Genomic DNA, 22,722 nt, shown 5'->3' on the forward strand with positions numbered 1-22,722 from the left:
TTTAGGTGCCTAGCTCTCATTGAAGTAAGTGGGAATTAGGACCCTAAACACTTTTGAGAATCTGGGCCTCTGTGATTTAAGAGCACAAGTTACAAAATCCAACCCCAAGTGCTTAAATGCTTTGCTGAATAGGGATGAACGTAAGTGTGTACTTAGAGTTGAGGGCTTTGTTGAACAGGGACCTAAATGCATTGCTGAATCAGACCACAGATGCTCACCGTTGGCCAGTGAACCCTTAAGAAACCTGGCCTGAATAATTCTGAATCCAAAATGCTCTGATGACTTTATCACACCATTCATAAGTAATTGACATGGACATAGTTGTCTCATTTATATTTTTGTTGATCTTTTATCAGTAGGGTAAAAACAAAAGTTAACGTAAGATTGGTCAGCATGTGACACAAATGATTGGGAGCCCCACTGTGGGTTGCTGAGCTTTCAGAGGTAGCAAGGGAATGAACAAACAGAATATAAAATGAATCCAAATAATCCATCACTGTGTTCATTTATACGCCAACCACAGGAAAATTTTAGTTACTTACGGTGCCTTTCAGTATAAAAATACAATACTGGGAATTAATTAATCTTATCAGGGAGAGCTATTGGCTACTCTGATTTATTGATTGATTCGATTGTTTTTCAAAAATAATGGATTCACTGAATAGTGTTGAACCAACAATGCAAATGGTTAGCTCCTACAATTTTAGCTGAAAAACTTATTCGATTATAACCAGCATTATTTGGTGAATCTGATAAATAATATTCAGAAAGCTCTAGAGTTCTAGCAACAGCATAGGGTGTTAAATCTTTGCTGAGCAGCAGGGTTGGATCACAGAATACTGGGTGATAATTACTGTGTTTGCAGGTTAGGGAAGTGTGGATCAGGAAGCCCCCTCCCACACTTATGACTCAAACAATTTGAAACTAGTGTGTAGCATCAATAGCATTTATGAGGATTAAGTAACTAATGTTTCTAAAAGTACTTTGAGATCCTTTGATGAAACTGAGTGAGGACTTCAGGAGCTGGCATGGATCATTGGGGCAGGAGGTGTTGATGACCTCGGCTGTTTAAGCCTGTTTCCTTACAGATTTCTTTAAAATTATGGGGTGAAATCCTGGTCCCACTGAACTCATATTAGAGTTTCACCGTTGACTTTAATGTGGCCAGCCCTGTTTTTTAATTGAAGTCATGAATTAAATGCCTTGCACACTAGTTTAGCAGTGGAGTGGAACAAACCTATACTGAGAATATATTTTTGTCTATGTAGATGTAATAAGGTTGTCAAATTTCAAAATTTTGATGAATCCTAATACATATTTTCAACTGTCACTCGTTCTCTAAAATATATAGCATAAACAGATACTGTATGTGCAATATTGTGAATATATTGCAGTTATCAGAGGGATGATCCATGAAAAAAACTGTATTTGATATGTTATCACTATACATCAGTGGATGAAATCTGTAGCCTGTGCTATGCAAAAGGTCAGACTAAATATTCATAATGGTCCCTGCTGGATTTATAATCTACGGCCCCAATCCTGTGAACATTTATACATGTACTTATCTTTACTAATGTGAATAGTCCCATTAAAGATAATGGGACGCTCATCGTAGTAATGTTAAACATATGTACAAGTATTTACAGAATTGGCACTTATGAATCTGTGTTGCTAATAAGGTATGCAAAGTAGTTAGGTGCCCAAATCATGTTGAATTTCAATGGGATTTGGGTGCCTAACTGGTTTGAAAATCCCAGCCAATGTAAATAATATACAGGTTATATATTTATAGTAATATATTAACCTGAAGTAAACCATATATATGAATATATTTTAGTTTATTCCATTTTATATAAACAATGCCTTGTGTGTCGATTTAAACGGTGTATTATACAGATGAAATACACGCGTAATCCACATCGGGTCTGTGTATTTTACTTGATTCATTTTCAGTAACCTTTTTTCTTGATAAAAATGTCGGTGCTCTTTCTTTGAGTGAGTATCCTATAGTTTAAGATCTTGCAACATTGCCACTATTAACCCTGTCTCTGAGAGTTTTCACTTACTGACTGATTCAAATTGTGTCTGGCTGGGAAATTTGCTGAAGAGGCTTTTTTCTTTACTTTTCAATATAATTTTAATTTGCTAAACTGCTTACAAATCATGAAGCATTAGGAAGACTGGAGATTTTATGGCTGCAGAGCCTTTTCAAAAAAATGTGTTCTTCATTAATGTAGGGACAGTTCTGCAGTTAAATTTTCACTAATGAAGGCACCGATTGTAGCTCCATTGTGTTCTGATTTCCAATTGAAGGACTAAAACTCCTTCTGTTAAATAATTTAAATACTGTTATTTTTGCAGCAAGTTGAGGTCAATTCCTCTTCAGAGGCTAGTTGAATTTTCCAAGTAATTTTCTTGATTAATTACTCACTTATTTTTATATATAAAATTCGTAAAAATTCCCAATTTAGCATGGGTGTCCAAATGCCTCTTTTGTCTTGAAAGATCTCAATTAATAAAAGTCATACACTGTTGAAATTTGGCATGGTAATTAAGGCTAAATTGACTGCAGAGGTCATTTTTTTCCCCAGACAAATCAGTTTTCATAAATTTAAAGTATAGCTTCATTTGGAAATGTGACTGTGCAATAAAAGACATCTTTGTACTCCAGCATTCTGCTTCCCACAAGTGTATTCAGTCATATCGGCTGATTTTAGTGCAACAAAAAATAAGAGCCAGATCCTCTGCTGGTGTTAATTGGCTCGAATGGAGCTAGGCCAATTACTTCGGGGTGGGGGAATCTGGCCCTAAGTTTTTACTGGTTTAAGGCCTGAAATCTGTAGGACTCTTTCCATCTAATGGGTTTTCATTGTGCCCTTTTTCTCCTGTTCGCTCTGCAGAACCAATGCAGCTCCAGGCCAATGAGCTGTGAGTTCAGTTCCATCTTGCTCACCATCATCAGGTCTGTTCACTAACTGCAACAGGGATTTGTCCTGGTTACAGCCCTGGATGTAGGCAGACAAAGCTGGTGTAAATTGCAATCCCGTTTTCGAGCAGAGGAAAGCTGCATGAGTACAAATCATGGTTTGTAGTGTCTTACTCTGCCTACACTAGCAGTTTGCATTTGGCGCAGCTACACAAGTGGCTAGACTCCCCAGTTCAGACATAGCCTAAATTCCAATCCGTTACACATGTACAAGAACAGTGAACAGGCTCGTGTACCTGTCTGGGAGGTTGCATTTGGGCAGCAGAATATTGATTTCTGGTGATGTGTGAAATGGAAAGAGCTCAGCTTGACTCTCTCAGACTGAAAGTTCAGAAAGCAAGTCTTTTTTTTCACGTACTGAGCACATTTCATGCAGAACATATGATACCTTTTTTACTGTCACGTTCCAGAGCAGAATCACACTTTAAGTAGTAGTGCATAGTTTCAAAAGTCATCCAGCAAATTGCTCCAATGCACCCAACAAATATTTCCTTATAAAATGAGACCACTGTGTAGTTAGCAAACACCTGGTATTAACAGCAAGAAAAAGTATTGAGCTTGTGAGTTTGAATGGATTAGGCAGATTTTCAAAAGAGTTTGGAGTCAGATTTTCAAATGCTTAGCACCCACAACCAGGGCTGGATTTCCAAAAGACCTCAGCATCCAAAATGCTGAGTTGTTTTGAAAATCTGGCTCTTAGTTAGGTACCTAAATAAGTGCTGAGCTCATATGAAAATCTAGTCCATTGTCCGTTGTGTGCATATTTCTGAGAAAGACAGCCAGAGCTCTATATAATGGTTGTATGCGTTTTCTTTTCTTTTCTTTTTTAGCATGTGTAAGTTTGTTCCCTGGACAACATGATTTAAACAACCAATTTATTGGTTGGAATGGTAGGAGCTTTCCATTCTGAAGCTAAGGCCGCTCCAAGCAAACTCAAAGGGCCAGATTCTGATGTTAGTTACTCCTGCACACAGGGGCGGCTCCAGGCGCTCTGCTGGTGGCAGGCAGGCTGCCTTCTGCAGCTTGCCGCTGGTCTGGACCTCCTGCCAAAGCCGCGGGACCAGAGGACCCTCTGCAGGCAAACCACCGGAGGCAGCCTGCCTGCCATGCTTGGGGCGGCAAAATCCCTAGAGCTGCCCCTGCCTGCACAAATCTGGAGTAATTCTACTGACTTCAGTGATTTCTCTAAATTTACACCATATACTAGAGAGTGGAATCTGGTCCCAAACAGCTTGTTTTAAATAATTACAGAGCGTGTCTGTAATGTGGCGCTTGTGTCATTTTTGGAAGAAACAATATTTTGTGTAATAATTACCAAGCTGCTTGGCTACAGAACCCATTCAAATCACTGATCTTGTTCTTAAGGTGACACACAAGCACTGTAACCAACTTGCTTAACCTCTTAAGGAACCTTGTGGCAGTGCTGAATCCAGCTGCTGAAATGAAGGGGAATTTGGGTCAGAGACAGGGAGATAAAGAAAACACCATCCTTTGTGTGGAAAGCTGCATGTTGAAATGATTAGACAGAATGGGGAGCATTGACTCGGAACATATTTGCTTTTCAGGGCTTATACCCAGTTATTCCCATGTTTTATATGGAATGGGGGGAGGCCTCTAAGGATCAGCTTTGTTTATCTGCTTGACTTCAAACAGAAATGTCTTAGAGTCCCGCTCGAGGGTCAGCATTTGTTAAAAAGAGAGTCCTTGCCCCCAGAGAGTTTGCAATCTAGTCTCTTATCACACCAGAGGTGAATAGGGTTCCAAAAAAATGGCAGGGCAGGTAATTAGCCCTGTGACTTGAACTCAGATCCCACACTAGTGCCAGGCCAGCAAATCTTTGCTGTCATTAAGTAACTTTCTGCATATTTAAGGATATTAATTAACGTTATTATTTGCAGAGAAGTACATGATTTTTTGAACCAGGATTGAACAGCATGATGGCAAAAATTCAGTTGTTTTGAATATTCATTAATTAAATAGAGGGATTAAACATCCATGATACCCTAATTAACTGTAATTAGTGCAGACAAAGCTAGTCTTTGAGAAGTTGTAGTTTCCTTCCTTATATACAGGCAAAGGATGGTTCCAATACTACCATGATGAGCATGATATAGCTTGACTAGATGCAAAGAGAAGTTAACAGATAAGACCAGAAGTCAGGATATCTGGGTTCTTTCCAGTCTCTATACACTTTCCAAGTGACTCGGGGTCTGATCTTGCCATGTGCTGCATCCCCTCACAAACTGCTGAACAGCTATAGGAGCTGAAGGAACTCACCCCTCAGAATATGGCCCTTCACCACTCTGTGCCTCTGTTTCTCCATCTGTAAAATGGGTATACTACTACTGGCCCCCCCCCCATCTCACAGGGCGTTGTGGGACTCACAGAATGCTTTAAAGTGGTTTGAGAACCTGCGATGGAGGGCTACAGAAATGCTAAGGATGATTATGAACTTTTTTATTTAAATGCCAGCAGGTTTCTGTCAGCTGAGGAGCTGAGTGGAGAAGTGACACTATCAGTCACACTGCGGTGTCCCTACGACCCTGAGCATTATGCTGTGGAGAAGCTGTGGTGCAGACATGAAGTAATACAGTGTCTTAACCTCATGGACTGTCAGGGGAATACCAGCAATGAGCACCAGGGCTGAGCAGCCATTCGAGAAAGCAGGGAAAATAAAATATTCCCTGTCATGATGACGGGACACCTAGAGAATGCCACAGAGTTTTATGGGTGTAGGGGCCGTGTCGTGATATTAAATGTCATGATAAACATCTCCAGTGGTAAAAGATTGTTCAGCTGATAGCTAAATAACGGCTAAACCTTCACTTCAGCCTACCACAGGACAAAGAGCTCATCTGCCTGTCTGTTTCGGTTCTCATACCGGTCTCATCGCCATAGTCTCTTCCATGCTACTTCTGCCCATGAGGAGTAAGCATTTAAGGAGAAATTTGCAACCTATGGGGCCTGATACTCTGTTGCCCTGCATCTTCGGCCTGATTCTTGTTGCATTAAGGACTCGGCTGCATTAAGGACTACCTTAACAAGGTTCTGCCAGTGTAAAGGGGCTTTAAAAGCTCAGTTCTGTCCCTGGTGGCATTATTCACAATGTATGTCTATCCTGCAATCACAAAGTATGATTGCAGCTTGCCTGAGCTACCTTTAATCTTGATAGCTTGTCTCTCCCTCTTACCAACAGAAGTTGGTGCAATAAAAGATATTACCTTGCCTACCTTGTCCCTGGGTAATTACTCAGTGGCTAGCCTGCGCTGAAGCCCATGACTGTAGTACAAATAAACCCACAAATGCTTTATCTGGCATGTGGTGCCACTGAGAGCAAGGCTGGGTGTTTGCTCCCAGAGGTGGATGCGAATGAGCCGAACAGGCTTACCCCCGCGCTGATAGGAGTCAGTGTGTATGGAAAGTTTGCCCTGCTGCTGCTCACGCTGTCCCAGACTAGGGGCTAAAGAAAGGACTCCAGCCTCCAGAACTGTCTGTCTGCCACCTCCAGTGCCAAATGCAGTGGTTCAGGCACTGACACGACACTTGCCTTCTTGGAAAATCAGCTGATACCAACCAGTGCGTCAGCTCTGACAGGTTTCAGAGTATCAGCCATGTTAGTCTGTATCCGCAAAAAGAACAGGAGTACTTGTGGCACCTTAGAGTCTAATAAATGTATTTGAGCATAAGCTTTCGTGGGCTACAGTCCACTTCATCAGGTGCATAGAATGGAACATATAGTAAAGAGACATATATATACACATACAAAGAACATGAAAAGGTGGGAGCTGCCCTATCAACTCTAAGAGGCTAATTAATTAAGATGAGCTATTATCAGCAGGAGAGAAAAAACTTTTTGTCAGCTCTGACAGTGCTCCAGAAAAAGGCTGCAAAGGACCAGAGGGGATCGAACAGGTCTCCTCCTGCTTGAATGTCTGTGTTTGCTTCCCTGATGTACCAAATAGGGCAGTTTATCACTCCCTGCCTGGCTCGCTTCCTGCCTGTTTGATCAGATAGGCTGAGTCAGCCCTGCCACTACTTCTCCGGGGTCGTTGACCTACAGAGTGATTTTAGCTGAGTGCGTTGGTGTCTCTGGAACCTGGGCGCATTGAGGTGTGTGGGCCTTGTTTTTACCTCTTTTCCTCTCTGGGAGATGCTCCTGAGTCATCCCAGCTTGTCTAGATGTGCAACATCCAACACCGACAGCAGGTACGAAGCTGCTTCAGACCCTGCCAGTATTTTGGGACACGAGTCAGTGGTTTCAGAACTGTAAGCTGAGTCTGATTGGCACAAATGGGATCCACTCACCTCCATGAGCTCCCAAATTCACCCCTGTTGTTTTGTACTTGAAAGGCCTTGCCAGTAAATATAGGATGGGATTGACTCCCTGACCTTGCTCCTTGTGTTTACATGAGTGAAAGCAGGTGCCAGACACCATAGGCGCCAACTCCGTGGGTGCTCCGGGACTGGAGCACCCACAGGGAAAAATTGATGGGTGCTGAATACCCACCGGCAGCCCTCCTATCAGCACCTCCCTCTTCCTCCAGTGCCTCCTGCCCACCGGTGAGCCCTGCTGATCAACGCCTCCCCCTCTATCCCCATGCTCCCACCTGCTGCAATCAGCTATTTCGCGGTGTGCAGGAGGCTGGCGGGGGTGGGGGAAGGAATGAGCACACGGTGCGCTTGCGTGAGGGGGTGTAACGGGCGGGAAGAGGCGGGGCGAGGGTGGGAAGAGGTAGGGCGGACATGGGTGTGGCCTTGAGGGAAGGGGTGGAGTTGGGGGCGGGGCCTGGGGCAGAGCCGGGGTTCAAGCACCCCCCAGCACAATGGAAAGTTGGTACCTGTGAGAGGCACTGCCATTCTGATCTAGTAGCAAGTAGCGCCTGCTCTGTGCAAGTGTAAATGACAACACAAGGAGCCAGGCAGGGGGGAGAATCAAACCCAGAGTGTCTTATGTTTTAATAATATTCTGTGTTTATATAGGGCCTTTCCCTCTGAAGGCTCTCAGAGCACTTGTAGGGCATGAGCAAAATTCCGTGATGCTGACACAACTCCACTGATGTTAATGGGGTTGCACCAGTGTAGCTGAGAGCAGAACGGGGTCCTATATTCTCAAAACTAACTTCCCCCATTGCCAAGGTGCAGCCATGTCCGGTGTGAAACACTGCAGCTGTTTAACAGCACACAGCAACACTATCGCCAGTTTAGTACGTGGAGGGAGGAGGAATACTATATGCAGTGGAAACTGCCAGGTGAATTTAGCTTGGCAAACTGTTCCCAAACTGGAATTTGACTCATGGATTATTTTGAGTGAATTTGTAGGCTGAAGGATAGCTCTACAGGTTGGACAAGTTAGTGAATGTTTTTCACCAGAGCTATTGCAAATTCTCACAGGCATTCTGGGTCGCTCTCATATTTATAAAATGCTGTAGTGTTACCTGAGTCCTTTGCTTCTGGATGAAGGCTTGAGAGCTTTCTCTGAGTCAATTTAGAGCCTTGGCAGAGTGAACGGGAGATTTGCCTGAATAAGGACTAAGGAAAGATGGCGTGTTAGGACCTCAAAATATGGCCTGTTATGTTTTGAATACAAACAATTTAAAAATCCCCATCTCCAAAAACACCTAAGCATTTAATTTTTTTGTAAATATGGACTAATCTAATTTATAGACACATTCTTCTCAAACACGCAGACACACACACACCTCTGCCCACACAACATTCCACCTCCCACTCTATGGAGCCCCAGCTACACAAAGCTGCTGGGAAGAGGTCATCACTGTGGAAATTAACCCTCCTGCTTTGCATCTTCTCAGCCCTGTTACGTTTGCTATGGCCATTTCCATATCCATAGCCATTCTGGTTCTGATCCTGTGTTCTGGTACAGCTGTGGACGAAGAAAAGGGATGAAGGTAAGTTACTTGCTCTGCCTGTCACAATGGGTTTCAAAATGACCAGCCACAGAGATCCGTCCTTTATCTATTCAGTAGGTTGACTTTGCAGTCTTTCTACCCTGCACCTCTCCAATTTGGGGGCAAGACCTAACTGCACAAGCAGAACCTCCATAATTCCACAAGCAAAGAGGTGTTTGAACACACAGATGAGCACTTGGGAGATACAGGGAGTTTGCTCATCCAAACCAGTGCACGCACAAGGTTTGGCTGGCACAGTTTAGGGACCCTTTGGAAATTTGTCCCAGTGAGTAATCCAGCTTCCATCTTGTGATTCACGCCTTCAGACTAGGTTTATGTTTCACTGGGATCTGTTTGTGAGCTAAGGGTCATGGGACTTTGGCTAGGCTAAGACAGGGTCCTTTATTTTATTTTCTTTGATTCCAAATAGCGCCCTTAGCGGTTCCAGGAGACAGCCCTGCAGTCACTGTGTTTCAAGCACCAAATGTCCCATCCCACATCCTTTTCCCTCACTGAAGGAGTGACATATGTAGAACCTCAAAGAAGGACTCAATAGTCCATTACAGTCCACTGACATTTACCATTCCAACAGCACCAAGCTGTCCCTCTTTGTCCAATGTCACTCTTGATGGCGATATGTTTTGGTACTGTCCCAAAGCTGCCTAGAAATCAATCGGATGCACCAGATTCACACAATGTAACACCCCCTCCTGTTCCAATAGTGCACTTGCTCTCACTTGGCCAGATCCCTTAATGGTGTAAACAGGTGCAGTTCCACTCAGGTATCCAAATGTAAATCCACAATGAAGGTTCCTGACAAGGGTAAATAGCTGGCTATAGAAAAATAATTAAATTGTTTCTCCAACACCCCTCCCCCCCGCACACACTTCATTTTTATTCTTAATTATCAAGGCACCAAGGAATAACTCACATGGAACATATTCAGACATGAGAAAATATGCCGTGCTGCACTCAGGATAGAGGATGCCACATATATGAATCATTCCAATGCCCATGAACATCACCCATTGTGTGCAGCCCTCATCCGACCAAGAGCAACACCTACCTAGTAGGGAACGATGATCTTGGAGTAAAACCACAGGAATGGGAGTTGGGAAAGCCAAAGTGTACTTGCAGCTCAGACACAGGCACACTGTGACTGTGGGCGAGACACTTCACCCCCTCTGTGCCTCAGTTTCCCTACCTCACAGAGGCGCCAAGCTCGACAATGTTTATGAAGTGTCTTAAGATCATCCCACTGGTGATGGCAAAGTATGATTAGTGATTGTGTTTCGATGACATACAATAAATACCAGGAACAGAGAATATCTGAATACGATGGTACTCAGCTATCGTAGTGATGAACGCTCTATCGGAATTACAAAGACTACAATGGCATTATCACTGTTAACTTGTAGCAGGTTCAGATTGATCCTTTGTGGCACCTAACTTTGCTGTTGTGGAAATAATTATTTCCAGCTGCTTCTCTGGGTTGGCTGTGGGCCAAAACTCAGCTGGTGTAAATCAGCATCGCACCATTTAAAGTGCTGATTTACGCTGGCTGAGTGTTGGCCCTTTATCTACAGAGCCTTAGCAATCCAAGCTTTGGCCTGGCACATGTCAAGATGCCAGCTGTAAGGGAGAGCCTAGAAGGAATCACAGCCACACCTACAGGGACTGTAATTTACCTTGTGTTTCTTCTTGTGTTGAAAATTAGGAAAAATAGGAATATCCGTGTTTGGATAGTTATTTTTTCCTTTCACCCATTCACTCTATTGTACATTTTTAAATGCTCTGATGTAGCTTCTTGGAATAAAAGCGTATTTGTGTTGTCTCTGAAGTGTGCTAATGTGCAGAGTCTGGTACAATTTTCTGTTGTTGTGAACACTTTGTCATTCTGAGACCTGGTAGGCCCGATCCTTAGCTGGCGTGAATTGATGTGATTCTGTTGACTTCAAGGGAGCTGCACTGATTGACACTGGATGAGGATCTGGTCCTTTTAGTGAATTTGCTGGGGAGAGGTGCCAGATCAACAGCAGCCCTGGAGAGCGAAATCCTCTCCCTCTCCACCGAACAGGTGCAGCGTGGGCAACCTTCCCCATATTGCCCTGCCAAGATGCCTCTATCCTGCCTTGCAGACACCTTCTCTAGGGCCCAGCCAGTCTTTGGCCTCCCTGCTGAGACTGCCAGTAAAGGTGCCAGCTATGGTGGTGAATATTTAATGTATCCACTCAGCTGGATGGAGGACTCTAACTCTGCTCTAATGGCCCCTCACAGGCCGGAGGGGATCAGTGCTGGCTTGGACTGGAGGCCGACTGGATGCAGTTTGAAAGAAGGGCTCTGCTATTAGATTCTGTGATGGGCAAGGGGCTGAGATTTGGGAGTGATGGTGCACGAATGCTGGCATGCTACTCATAAAGGCATACGTGACCACAGAGCCTCTGATTCTTCACCCTTATTTACAACAAGTAGCACTTATTCACACGAGTAAACCTGCCAGTAGGACCATTTGTGGAGTAAGATACTATGGCCTGGTCTAGGTCTACAGATGGAGTCAAAATATTTCTGCTGCATCAGAGAGCAGCATGGTCCAGTGATTAGGTCAATGGACCGAGGCTCTGGACATCTGAGTTATGTGTCTAACTCTCTCATAGAAGGCTTTGAACGTCTCAGATGTGGGTTCTATTCTCAACTCTTCCACTGACCCTGCTGTGTGAGTGTAGATGGTAGGGTGACCAGATGCCCTGATTTTATAGGGACAGTCCCGATTTTGGGTTTTTTTCTTATATAGGCTCCTATTACCCTCCACCCCCATCCTAATTTTTCACATTTTCTGTCTGGTCACCCTAGTGGATGGATCACTTCCCCACTCTGTGCGCATTTCCCCTTTCATCTGTTTGGTGTATGTACCTCGTAAGCTCTTTCAGGTTGCAGCGCATAATAGGACTCCAATCTTGACTGAGGCCCCTGAGAGCTACTGGAATACACCTAATAATAAATAAAAGGCTGATTTACAGTAGCTGAACATCTCTGTGTGTAGGAATACAGCTGGCAGATTTCCGCCCATAAAACGGCCATTTATTTCCCAGAGCAAGAAAGATGGACACACAGCATAGGCTTGAAATCAACAAGAGATGTCGGTCCATTGCATTTAACTGTACAGCTACCACTCCACCAACCCCAAATCAAATTGCCTCCAGCTCTTCTCTGCAAGCTTCAGAAGATGGCAGCGAGACAAGGAAAAGCAGGGGGTGCAGGGTCTGGCAAGGGCTGTTTATTTTATTAGGCAACATGTATAAAGCCAGCAGCCCTGTGGAGATGTCTGATCAGCAGCCACTTCCTGTTACCGTTACACTGTTACAGTATTTTTTAATCAGTGGTCTGATCTTCAGCTGCATGAATTCCCCTCTCACACCTCCAGGGGAAAGGGATTGCTTCACAGGGCCAATACAGGGACTAAAGCACAAACCAGCGCAATTTATGTAAGTGGATTTAAAGCTGACACCCTTGGATTCTGCCACCTCATTATCTACGGGACAAGTATAGTGATAGGCAATGGGGAACTGGTCTTTGATTCTAATTTGGGGAGTTCAGGGCTCATCAATCCTTGGCCTTTTTAGCCAGCCATTTACTGCAGTGGTTTTGTGATATGACCTGGCTGAGAGTCACAAAACTTGTTTCATATTGGCCACTAAACAGTCAGCAACTAGCAACAACTTTTGGCCACTATGCCCTAGAGCTGGTTGAAAAGTTTAAACTGAATTTTTTCTTAGGAAAATGTGGCTTTGATCAAAATTCTCTGTGGGAAAATATCAATTATTGATTCTATTTTTTAATTTTCTGTCCAGAAAAATCTGAATGAAAATGTTCATTTTAAATCGATATCGAGTCCAAATGTTGACTCAGTGTTTTTGTTTTGAATCGACTGTGCAAGGCAAAAAAAAAATTAGATTTGAAAGTCAGAAGGTTTTGTTCATTCAAAAATATCAAAATGTTTCTGGAATGAATTTGTTTGGATTTTTCATTTTGTGAAATGTTTGAAATGTGGATGTTTTTCCTATCCTCATTCAGGATGAAAATCAATGCTGGACTATCAGAAATTCCTGTAGGATGGAAAACCTGTTTTCCTACCAGTTCTACTACCAGCCCTGGGCTGGAGTTGAACCCCTTATCTGCCCAATCTAGAGAGCTGGCTAGGTTATCAGACAGGAGAGAGAGGCTGGTCTTGTGGTTAAGACACCAGACTAGGATTTAGGAGATTGGGGGCCCATCCATAGCTCTGCCACTGACTCCGGGTGAGACAGTGGACAAATCAATTAATTTCACCCTGGGGCTCAGTTCCCTATTTGCAAAATAATCCTTCCTTTCTCCCCCTTTGTCTGTCTTGTCTATTTATATTGCAAGTTTTTCAGAGCAGGGACAGTTCCTTAGTATGTGTATTTACAGCACTTGACACAATGGGGCCCTGATCTTAGTTGGGGCCTTTAGGGGATCCTGGAATATGAGTAGTAATAATTAATGCTCTTCATTATAGCATCTGACCTGGAAATGGAGTATGGGACTTTCCACTGCTAATCTTCTGCCAGCTCCTAATTTTGATTTGAATTCAGCATCTATAAATGCTGCAGATAAGTGCACAGTGAGGTTTATGTAATCCTATGGAGACTTTCAAATTAAGCAGATTCACTGCCACTGACCCTACCCTCTGCCTTCCATCCATTCCACAGAAGTAAACCTGTTCCTTTACGCTGCTTCTGAAATTCCTCTCACCACCCTGTGCTCTCTGCCCTTTTTCACTTCCCTGACATCTCCCATCTTGTCTGCCACCCCCTCCCTGCCACCTGTCCCAGTAAGACGGGGACCTCCGCAGTATTGGAAAGAAAGTGACTCAGCCCACATGAGTGGGCCGCCTCGCCTGAGCAGACACTGGGTCACTTGACAATTGTGACAAAGCCAGCAGGGAGCAGGCAAATGAGGGAAAACGCCGGGGGGAAGCCAGACAAACTGAGCCAGTAGCAGGGATGGTCTCAACTCTAAATTAGAGCAAATAAATAAATAAATAAAATACCAAAGGGCCTGTTTCATCCCCATGTAACTCAGAGCCCCCTCTCGCAGCTAGGTCCAGTGTTTAAAGGGAATCTGCATAGGGGAAGGAACATATGTTACATAACTGAGTTTGTGCCTGTTTGTTCCTTCTTCGTGATGGGTTAGGAAAGGTCCTGAGAACTTTTTAATTTTAATGATGTGTCTTTTACTCTAGAAATGCCAGGAAGGTCCAGTCTTGTGTTTTCTGGTTTCTGTTAGCACTTTCCTTGGAGGACTCCGGGATGTGGAATGAGAATCCCTAGACCCAGGGCCAGCACTAGGTATGTGTCCTGCTTCAGCCTTTCATAGCCCCCGGGGTGCCACCATCTTAAGGCATGTTAATAATAATTAGTAATACATAGCTCCTATGTCGCACTCTTCATCAGTAGATCTCAAAGTGCTTCACAAAAGGAGGTGAGAATCATTATTCTCATTAATATCTACACTGCTTTTTCTACACTAGGCTTTTAGGCCTTGGCTACACTGGCGCTTTACAGCGCTGCAACTTTCTCGCTCAGGGGTGTGAAAAAACACCCCCCTGAGCGCAGCAAGTTACAGCTCTGTAAAGCGCCAGTGTAAACAGTGCCCCAGTGCTAATCCCCATGGGGAGGTGGAGTACCTGCAGCGCTGGGAGAGCTCTCTCCCAGCGCTGGCGCCGCGACCACACTTGCACTTCAAAGTGCTGCCGCGGGAGCGCTCCCGCGGCAGCGCTGTACAGCTGCAAGTGTAGCCATACCCTTAGACTGCATTGGTTAGCACCTCTTAGCTAGCTGCTATGTTCTTAACAGCACCCCTTGAAATCCCAGTCTAGACAAAGCTCAGATGGGATGTACATGGTGCATGGCCCTCTCAGCTTGAATTGGAAGGTGCCGGGATGGTGAACCTTTAACGAAAGAGCTTTTCTTCCTATTTATTCAAGCCTTTGAATTAAATAGATATTAACAATCCAAGACGCTTTAAACAGTCTGAATAATGATTCCTCCCTCCCTCAGTTAATTAGGGTCACTTGCTTGGTGTGTGTGGCCTTGTCTAGACCAGGATAAAAGGGGTGTTGTTGGAACAGGTTGATTCACAGGTTCTAAATGATGTGCTTTAAAAGCCTCGTGTGGATAAGGCACATTGCCTTTAATGTGCACTACAGTGGCCCAGTGAAACTCAAGAAAGCTTATGCTTCAACTCAACCAGGTTAGCACATTGTGAAGCCTACTCTGTCTTGTCTATGCCAGACCTCTAACTGTGCTAGAATAGGTTAACATCACCCCCTTCAAATCCTAATCTAGACAAGGCTGGGACGTCCTCCTAGCTCAGGACTGCTGAAGGAAAATGAACATAATCAAGGCCTGAATCTCTAATGTAAAACACAAGCATGTTTGCTTGCACCACTCCATTGGCTTCAAACCCCTGGAGCAGCGTATATAGCATTGAAACCAAAGGGGCCGGTAATAAGGGCAAGATTTGGCTCAAGCTGTACATATAAATTCCAGTTCAGCAAAGCACTTAAATGCATGCTTCACTCTAAGCATATGCTAAAGCACTCTGCTGAACTGAGGCCACACAGCAAAGCTTATTGACATCAATATAGTCTTTCCTGTGATTCCAGTGGGCTTTGGATCAGGCACATATCCTCCGATTGCTACATTCAGTGGACATTAGTAGTACAAGTTCCTTGCAAATCCTTGCTTTCAATGGGGCATCTTCCTTGAGCCAGAGCTACTAACAGGAATAAAGGCTTCACAAAATCTGCAGCGTTAATATGCTGGGAGGAAGGCGGGGGGCGGAAGAAGGCAGAAAGAACATAATGAGCAAAGCAAGCGCAGCTGCAGTCAATATCTCATTAGGTTTTATCTTTAAAATATATATTTAAAATCATTTTGAAAATAATCTCTTCTATCTAACTATAACCATGTAAGCAAAGAAGATGCCTGCTAGTGAATTTTGGATTTGTGTCTTTCTTTGTAATTTCCTTTACACCGACTCACTTTTCAGATTGCTATCTGCTTCAGCATCATCTCCTGCACCGCAATAGGAAATGAACCATTTAAGAATGACAGCCCTCTAAGAAGGATACTTCGGGGGATGCATCAGTTCAATTGGGGAGGTGAAAAAAAAAAAGCAAGAAATGGACGTCTAGTCTGGTAGTTGCCTAACTCTTCGGGTAAGTAGAATTATATCGAAGATGGATTCAGAGGGACATTGAATAAGATTCTCGAGAAATGTTTTGTTGAGCAACTCTTGGATATTCTGTTCTGGGATTAAAATAGAAAATAATTTTCTGATCCGCAGTGCAGACGGAGCCTCTATCTATCTCGTTTCTATGGCTCCTCTCATCTAAAACCTGTCTCTGTATAGGAGACGTTTGTTGTTAGAAATTATACATAAGCATTTATTTTCATTTTCGTTATTCGATCATTTTAAAGCATTTATCTAAACTGAACGTGCCCTTACAAAATTGAAAACACACAATGCAAATTAAATCTGGCTTGTAAACCTTAGTTATAAAGTTGAATTCTCTCGGATATTATGGCCAAAAGTTTCAAGCTGAGGGCCCCAGTGCAGCAGAGCGGATGTTTAACTTTATCCGTATGCTTAAGTCTCACTAACTTGAATGGGATGTAAGCATTAACTTCAAGTTAAGCACATGTTTAAGTCTGGGATGTTCAAAGGAGTATAAGGGAAGTGGGTGCCCAATTCCCATTAATTTGCTATGGAATTTGGACACCTAATTAGCTTACACTAGGAATTTCAAAAGTGCCTAAGGGCTTTGTTGAATCAGGACCTGAGTGCCAAATCCTCAAAGATATTTAGGCACCTAGCCCCCACTGAATTCAATGAGAGTAAGGCACCTAAATCCCTTTGAGGGTCTGGGTCTTAGTACCTAGCGTTAGGCTATTAAGTCCACGTGTAGGCTTTAAATAAAAGAGGTGTAATTTTTTTTCCACTAAGTGCCCACAAATCCCAATGGGAGCTGCTGGTGCTGCTCAGCACATTGAAAATCCAACCTCCTTTATTTAGGTGCTTAACTTTAGATGGGTTTAGGAGCCTAACTTTCGGCACTTGTGTTTTGTGGCTTTTATTTGTTACTTCATCTTTTTTTAAATTGTATTTTTCAGATGCTTTTTTGGGCATTTAAAAAAAAAGGAAAAAATTATGAAAAACAAATTTTAGGTTTACTATTGTTATTATTTATTAATTTATTTAATTTATGTACTAATTGTGTTGAATTATTGGATTGCAGTAGGGCTCAGAAGTTCCAGTCAAGGATCAGGGCCCCATTGAGAAGGGCAGTGCGTGCACACACACACACACACGCACGCACACACACACACAGAGTTGTGACTCTGCCCCACTCATGTAATGACTATTTTAACTATTAAAACGTGGCCAGTGAAGTTTATGCAGAGTGGAATGATTAGGGTTTCCAGTTGCAGGTTAAAGTCGATAAAACTCACCGAAGCAAACCTTGTGGAACAGGCCTTTGTAACATATACACCAGAAAGACCCCACAAAATGTCCCTGTTTTTCAGCATTGGGAATGATTAGCAGAGGTGGCTGAGACACCCTAATGATTTCCCACACCCTCTGGGATCACAAAGCTCTGGAGAGTGTTGTCGTCTTTTGGTAAAACTCATGGAAAACAGTCAGTTACATCTTGGCCCAAAGGCCCCAATTCGGTAAAGCATCTCTCTTCAGGGAGCACTCATTGGAGACAAAGTGTTTTCCTGATCTGGGGCCTCCCAGCCTGGGTGGATAGATTTAGCTTAGTGGGGCTCACACTAGCATGCTAATAATAATTATATAAACAGCGCTTTGAAGTTGTGGCTCAGGCTCTGAAGCCTGGGGTAGGGGTGGGCTTCAGAGCCCAAGCTCCAGCCTGAGCTGCATCTTCAAAGTGCTGTCTACATAGCTGTTTTTAGAACACTGGCATGAAACCCCCCTAGCTCGAAGGTGTTGAGCCGGGCTGGGAGGCTCGCTGTTGGAGATGGTATAGACATACCCAAAGAATGCCCCAGGGGCACATGGCACTGGATCAATGCAGGAGCATTCTATGGAACTCCCAACCCCTGGCAAAGAAAGCCAAATACGCCATTTTTTAAAATAACCCAAATTTGCATAATACTCTGAAAAATTCTCTCATGCCTCATCCGGAGAAAAGCTCACTTGGTTTGTTATCACATCGTGCAGCTGAAAATTAGCAACTGAATATTTGCTCTCTCTCATTAGCAATGGCTAATTATGGGCCTTAGTCACATAATTGACCCACCAAAGTCAGTGGGGCTGCTTATGTGAGTACAGACTATTCATGTGAGTAGAGGATGCTTAATGCAGCTCTGGTTTTGCAACTAACAATCTGCATGTTTGAGGCTACAGTAGCCTTGGATGCAAAGCACTATACAAGAGCTAAGTGTTATTATTTGTTACTGAATAACTTTTGGCCCAACTTGCACCATTTGGACCAGGGGTTGGCAACTTTTCAGAAGTGGTGTGCCGTGTCTTCATTTATTCACTTTAATTTAAGGTTTTGTGTGCCGGTCATACATTTTAATGTTTTTAGAAGGTCTCTTCCTATAAGTCTATAATATATAACTAAACTATTGTTTTATGTAAAGTAAATAAGGTTTTTAAAATGTTTAAGAAGCTTAATTTAAAATTAAATTAAAATGCAGAGGCCCCCCCGGACTGGTGGCCAGGACCCAGGCAGTGTGAGTGCCACTGAAAATCAGCTTGCGTGCTGCCTTTGGCACGCGCGCCATAGGTTGCCTATCCCTGATTTGGATCAAGCACTGAGAAATGCTGAATCCTGATAGTGCAATTTTATTCCCACTGAAATCAATAGAAATTGTTGCTGCTCTGCACCTTTAGAACCCATAGAGAAACATACTCTTCAGAATGATACTGATGTTCTTTGCAATCAGAAGTACCGCTGAAGTAAAAAGAGTCTGTCATGCAGCAGGACCACAGTTTGCAGTCAACAGAGCTTTGCATTAAAAATGTGTCATCTAGCTGAATGTTATAACTGGAAAAGAAATAGTTTTCTCATTGGTGTCGAGTCCTTTTTATGAACCTCTAATTATATACTATGTAGAGAATCCCTTATAGAAACCTAATCCTGCTCCTGAGTCAGCTGTCCTGGGGAGAATGTGAGATAGTGGCTGTCTAATGGAGGTAGACGCTGGGGGACAGGGAAATAACATTATTATTTACAGTTCTGTATTATCTGTGACTGTGACAAGTTTTTATTAAGCACCTGTCGCTGCAGGCCTGTCTCATAAAGTAGCACTTTGTTTTTCCCTCTAAAACATTTTTATTATGGCGATACATATAAAGTAAATTGGGGTAAGGCAAAGCATATGGGAAATAACTGCATGTACAAACAACAGGAGGGGCCATTACAATGCAAAACAGGCGCGATGCGTATCTGGATTACTATCATGCCTACAACTAGATTCCCCTCGCAGGTCTTGCTCCTGCTCCCGCTGAAGTCAATGGAAAACCTCCCCTACAAGCCAAAGGGAGTTGTATTCTCCCCTTGGTTACACCAGGGCAACCTGGTGGGTTTCAATGAGTTTGTCACAGAATGGAGAATTTGGTAGATAGGCCTAGGAGCAACACTTCGTAAAAGATAGACCATGAATTAGAAATAAGAGGAAGGCCCTTTATTTGTTTTCCTACACCTAATTTTTGCAGCTTTGGAAAAGTCCTACCAGGCAGATGCCTCTGTAGAAACCTAATGGGCCAGATCCTTGGTTGGTGGAAATCGGCATTAAAGTCAATGGAGCTGGCTGGGGTCTGGCTTAATGATGATAATGTCTCCTCCTAACCCTACTTCTTCCCTCATTTCCAGCACACAGTCCATTCCATTGTTGTTGTTTTCTTTATCCCCTTGCCTCTCCATTTATGTTAGTGCAGAGTCGGTTTCTTTTCTTTGTTGGATCTCTCTGCTTAGACTATTGCATTTTTTCTCCATCATTTCTGTCTCCTTATTGCAGTTGGCGGTGAACCATCACCAAGTCCACATAAGGGTCAGTGGATGGTAAGAAAGACTTAAGGAAGCTGCTATTTGCCCAGTGCAGCGCAGTGCCATAGCTAGCATTAATTGATCCACTTATTGGTAGCTGATTTATGGGGGCAGGACGTAGGGCATCCCGTGAGGTATTGGATGGTTTTAACCTCTGTGGTTCAGGGCAGCTCCAGGGGAATGAAAGCCAAGAGGAGTGCAATAGACAGCCCAAGATGCACAGGAGGGAGCTTTGTCTAGTGATCAGGGACTGGGAGTCAGGCATTCTGGGATCCATTCCTGGCTCAGTCACTGAGCCCTTGTGTTGCTCTGGGCAAATTGCTCAGCCTCCCTGTTCCTGAGTTTTCCCCGCTTTTATGCGATATAGACGTGCACAGTATTATTATTGTTGTTTTATCGGAGCCTGGGGGACCCAGCCATGTTCCTTTGTGTGTTCATCTGGCCCTGAAGACACTGCTGCCTCTTTGCTATTAGCTCCCTAGATATCCTTGCCGTGTCTCTTTCTCTCTCCTTAGAAACCCTCAGCAACTTGTTCAGCATTTTTCGTGCCTGTGAAGACTCTCTGCTGGGAGGATGAGTAGCAGGTAAGCTCTGCATAAAACAGCTCTTCCTTTCGGTGCTCCCAACCGCGGTATGGAGCAGTGGCCATTAGTGCTGCTTATTAAAGGGAGAAAACTGCTATGAAAGGGAGTTGATGATCGATTCCCCGTGGAGTTTGGTGGTTGATCTTCTCCCCTGTAACCCGATCTGTAGAACTAGAAATGGGCTCCAGATTTTGAAGGCATCAAAATTCAAGGGTGTCCAGCCCCAAGGGGTTTGGACTCCTCTCTGCTTATTTTTAAAATCTCATTTTGGCTGTCACTGGGGCAACTATATATTCTTGCTGGACAACCAGGTCTGATAGTCAGTTAGGCCAAGATTTTCAAAAGTGACTAGTGATTTTAGGGTGTCTCCATTTTTAGGAGCCCAATTTCTATCCTATTCTATATAGATTCTTTTGCCATGCTCATCACTGTCTTGTTTGGGTGCCTTTCAATGTGAGATTCCTTAAAGGGGCCTGATTTTTTTCAGAAAGTGCAGAGCACCCAAAATCAGATTTAGTTTGTCTCGAATTGGACACCCAAAAGCTTGGCAACCTCAAACTACTGGTCACTGTTGAAAATCTTTGCCAAAGTCTTTTGAAAATCACCTTAAAAATGACGTCCTATCTGAAACCATGTCAGCCCATCAGCACTTGAAAGATCTAACATAACCTGATTGTTTTCTCTCCCTTAGCACGTGTGATTATTGCTGGATAAACATTGGCATCTCAGGTGTGACCTCTATCTTCTATGTTCTTCTCCTACTAGTGCTTTACATCAAGCTCAGCAGGAAAATAGGTAATTTCATCTCTTATTGGTTTCATTTATAATGTGCCTCCATTCATCCCTGGTGTGAATCTATTTAAGTGAACTGGATGAATTTGGCCCAAGAGCCAATAAAAAGTAACTCTTTGGTTTGTTAAGGGTCACAAACTGGTGAATTGCGATGGCTAGTCCTGGTTATGAAATGCCAAGCACTCCAGGAGATGGGGGAGGAGAATGAACGGGGGTCCTTTTTAAACAAGTTCCAATGCGATTTGACAAACAGGTGGATCAACTCCTTAGCAGGTGTAAATCGTAGTGCCATTGACGTCATGCACTGAAGGCAAAGGAGCTACTTTGATTTACACGACCTGAGGTTCTGGCCCGGTGTGTGTGGAATGCAGGACAGGCGGGGCCCACAGACGTAATATATTTGGGAGTAAAAAGCAAGTAGTGGCAGGGGTTAAAGAATCGGTGTTTGGGTGGTTTTGCTGCAGCACAACAACATTACAACAGGACACTATGGGTATGTCTACACGGCAGCGGGGAAGGTGGGATTTCCAACTCGGGAGACGTCTCGCTCTAGCTCTGCTTGGGCTAGCACCTAAAAATAGTAGTGTGGCTGTGGCAGCACTGAGTCAGGCTAGACACCAAGTACAGTCCCACCCGATTGCCTGGGTACGTACCTAGGCTGCTAACCTGAGTTGCCACCCATGCTGCTGAGGCCACTCTGCTAGATTTAGGGCTTGTCTACACTGCGAAGTTGTCGACAAAACTTTTGTCTTTCGCGAGTACTTAAAAAAGCCCCAGCTTCCCTCCTCCTCCCCCCTCACCCCACCGGCAAAAGGCAAACATTTTGCCGACGCAAGTGGCAGTGTGAACGCAGCTTTGTCCTGCTGACAAAGCTAACGCCGCTCGCGGGGCTGGAAGTATTTTGTCGGCAAACGTGCCAATGAAGTACCGAAAAAGAGCATTTACACAGGCTGACTTTTTACACTGTGTTGACACAGCCTTGTCGCTAAAAGCCGCGTGGTGTAGACAAGCCCTTGGTGTAGACAAGCTTGCTACAGTGTGTATGGCTACGCAAACTGAGAATTCTACCTCCCAGCTGCTATGTACAGGTGCCCTGTGTTGTCATCACATACATACTAAGTAAGCTGAAATCCTGCCAGCCTTACTCACGCGAGTAGACCCACTCAGGTCAACGGGACAACTTGCACGAGTCAGACAAGCAGAATTTGGCCCGTAATGTCAGCTGTCTGACAGGACGTTACACATGAAATAGTCTATACTAGTCTATAATTACAGCAATTTGAACATTTGTCCTTTCACGGGAAATGTCAACGCGTCACAATTATTTTCTGTTCCCAATCAGAATGAAAA

General features: G+C 43.8%; 1 protein-coding gene across 6 annotated transcripts in view; it reads left to right on the forward strand.

Annotated features, from left to right (window-relative positions):
- The window catches only part of RHEX (regulator of hemoglobinization and erythroid cell expansion), a 64,091-nt gene that overhangs the window by 35,832 nt on the left and 5,537 nt on the right, over nucleotides 1-22,722 (forward strand). For 4 of the 6 annotated variants that reach the window (XM_039537103.1, XM_039537102.1, XM_039537104.1 and 1 more), the window contains 4 exons: nucleotides 14,156-14,261; nucleotides 15,967-16,135; nucleotides 20,512-20,580; nucleotides 21,272-21,375. In XM_039537103.1, coding sequence (XP_039393037.1) covers nucleotides 20,570-20,580; nucleotides 21,272-21,375 — 115 coding nt within the window. In that variant the 5' untranslated portion in view covers nucleotides 14,156-14,261; nucleotides 15,967-16,135; nucleotides 20,512-20,569. Of the gene's footprint in view, nucleotides 1-14,155; nucleotides 14,262-15,966; nucleotides 16,136-19,967; nucleotides 20,012-20,511; nucleotides 20,581-21,271; nucleotides 21,376-22,722 lie in introns of all 6 variants that reach the window. The other 2 variants (XM_039537107.1, XM_039537106.1) reach the window with 2 other exon arrangements.

The sequence above is a fragment of the Mauremys reevesii genome, linkage group 4, assembly GCF_016161935.1.
Source record: "Mauremys reevesii isolate NIE-2019 linkage group 4, ASM1616193v1, whole genome shotgun sequence".
Lineage (NCBI taxonomy): Eukaryota > Metazoa > Chordata > Testudines > Geoemydidae > Mauremys > Mauremys reevesii.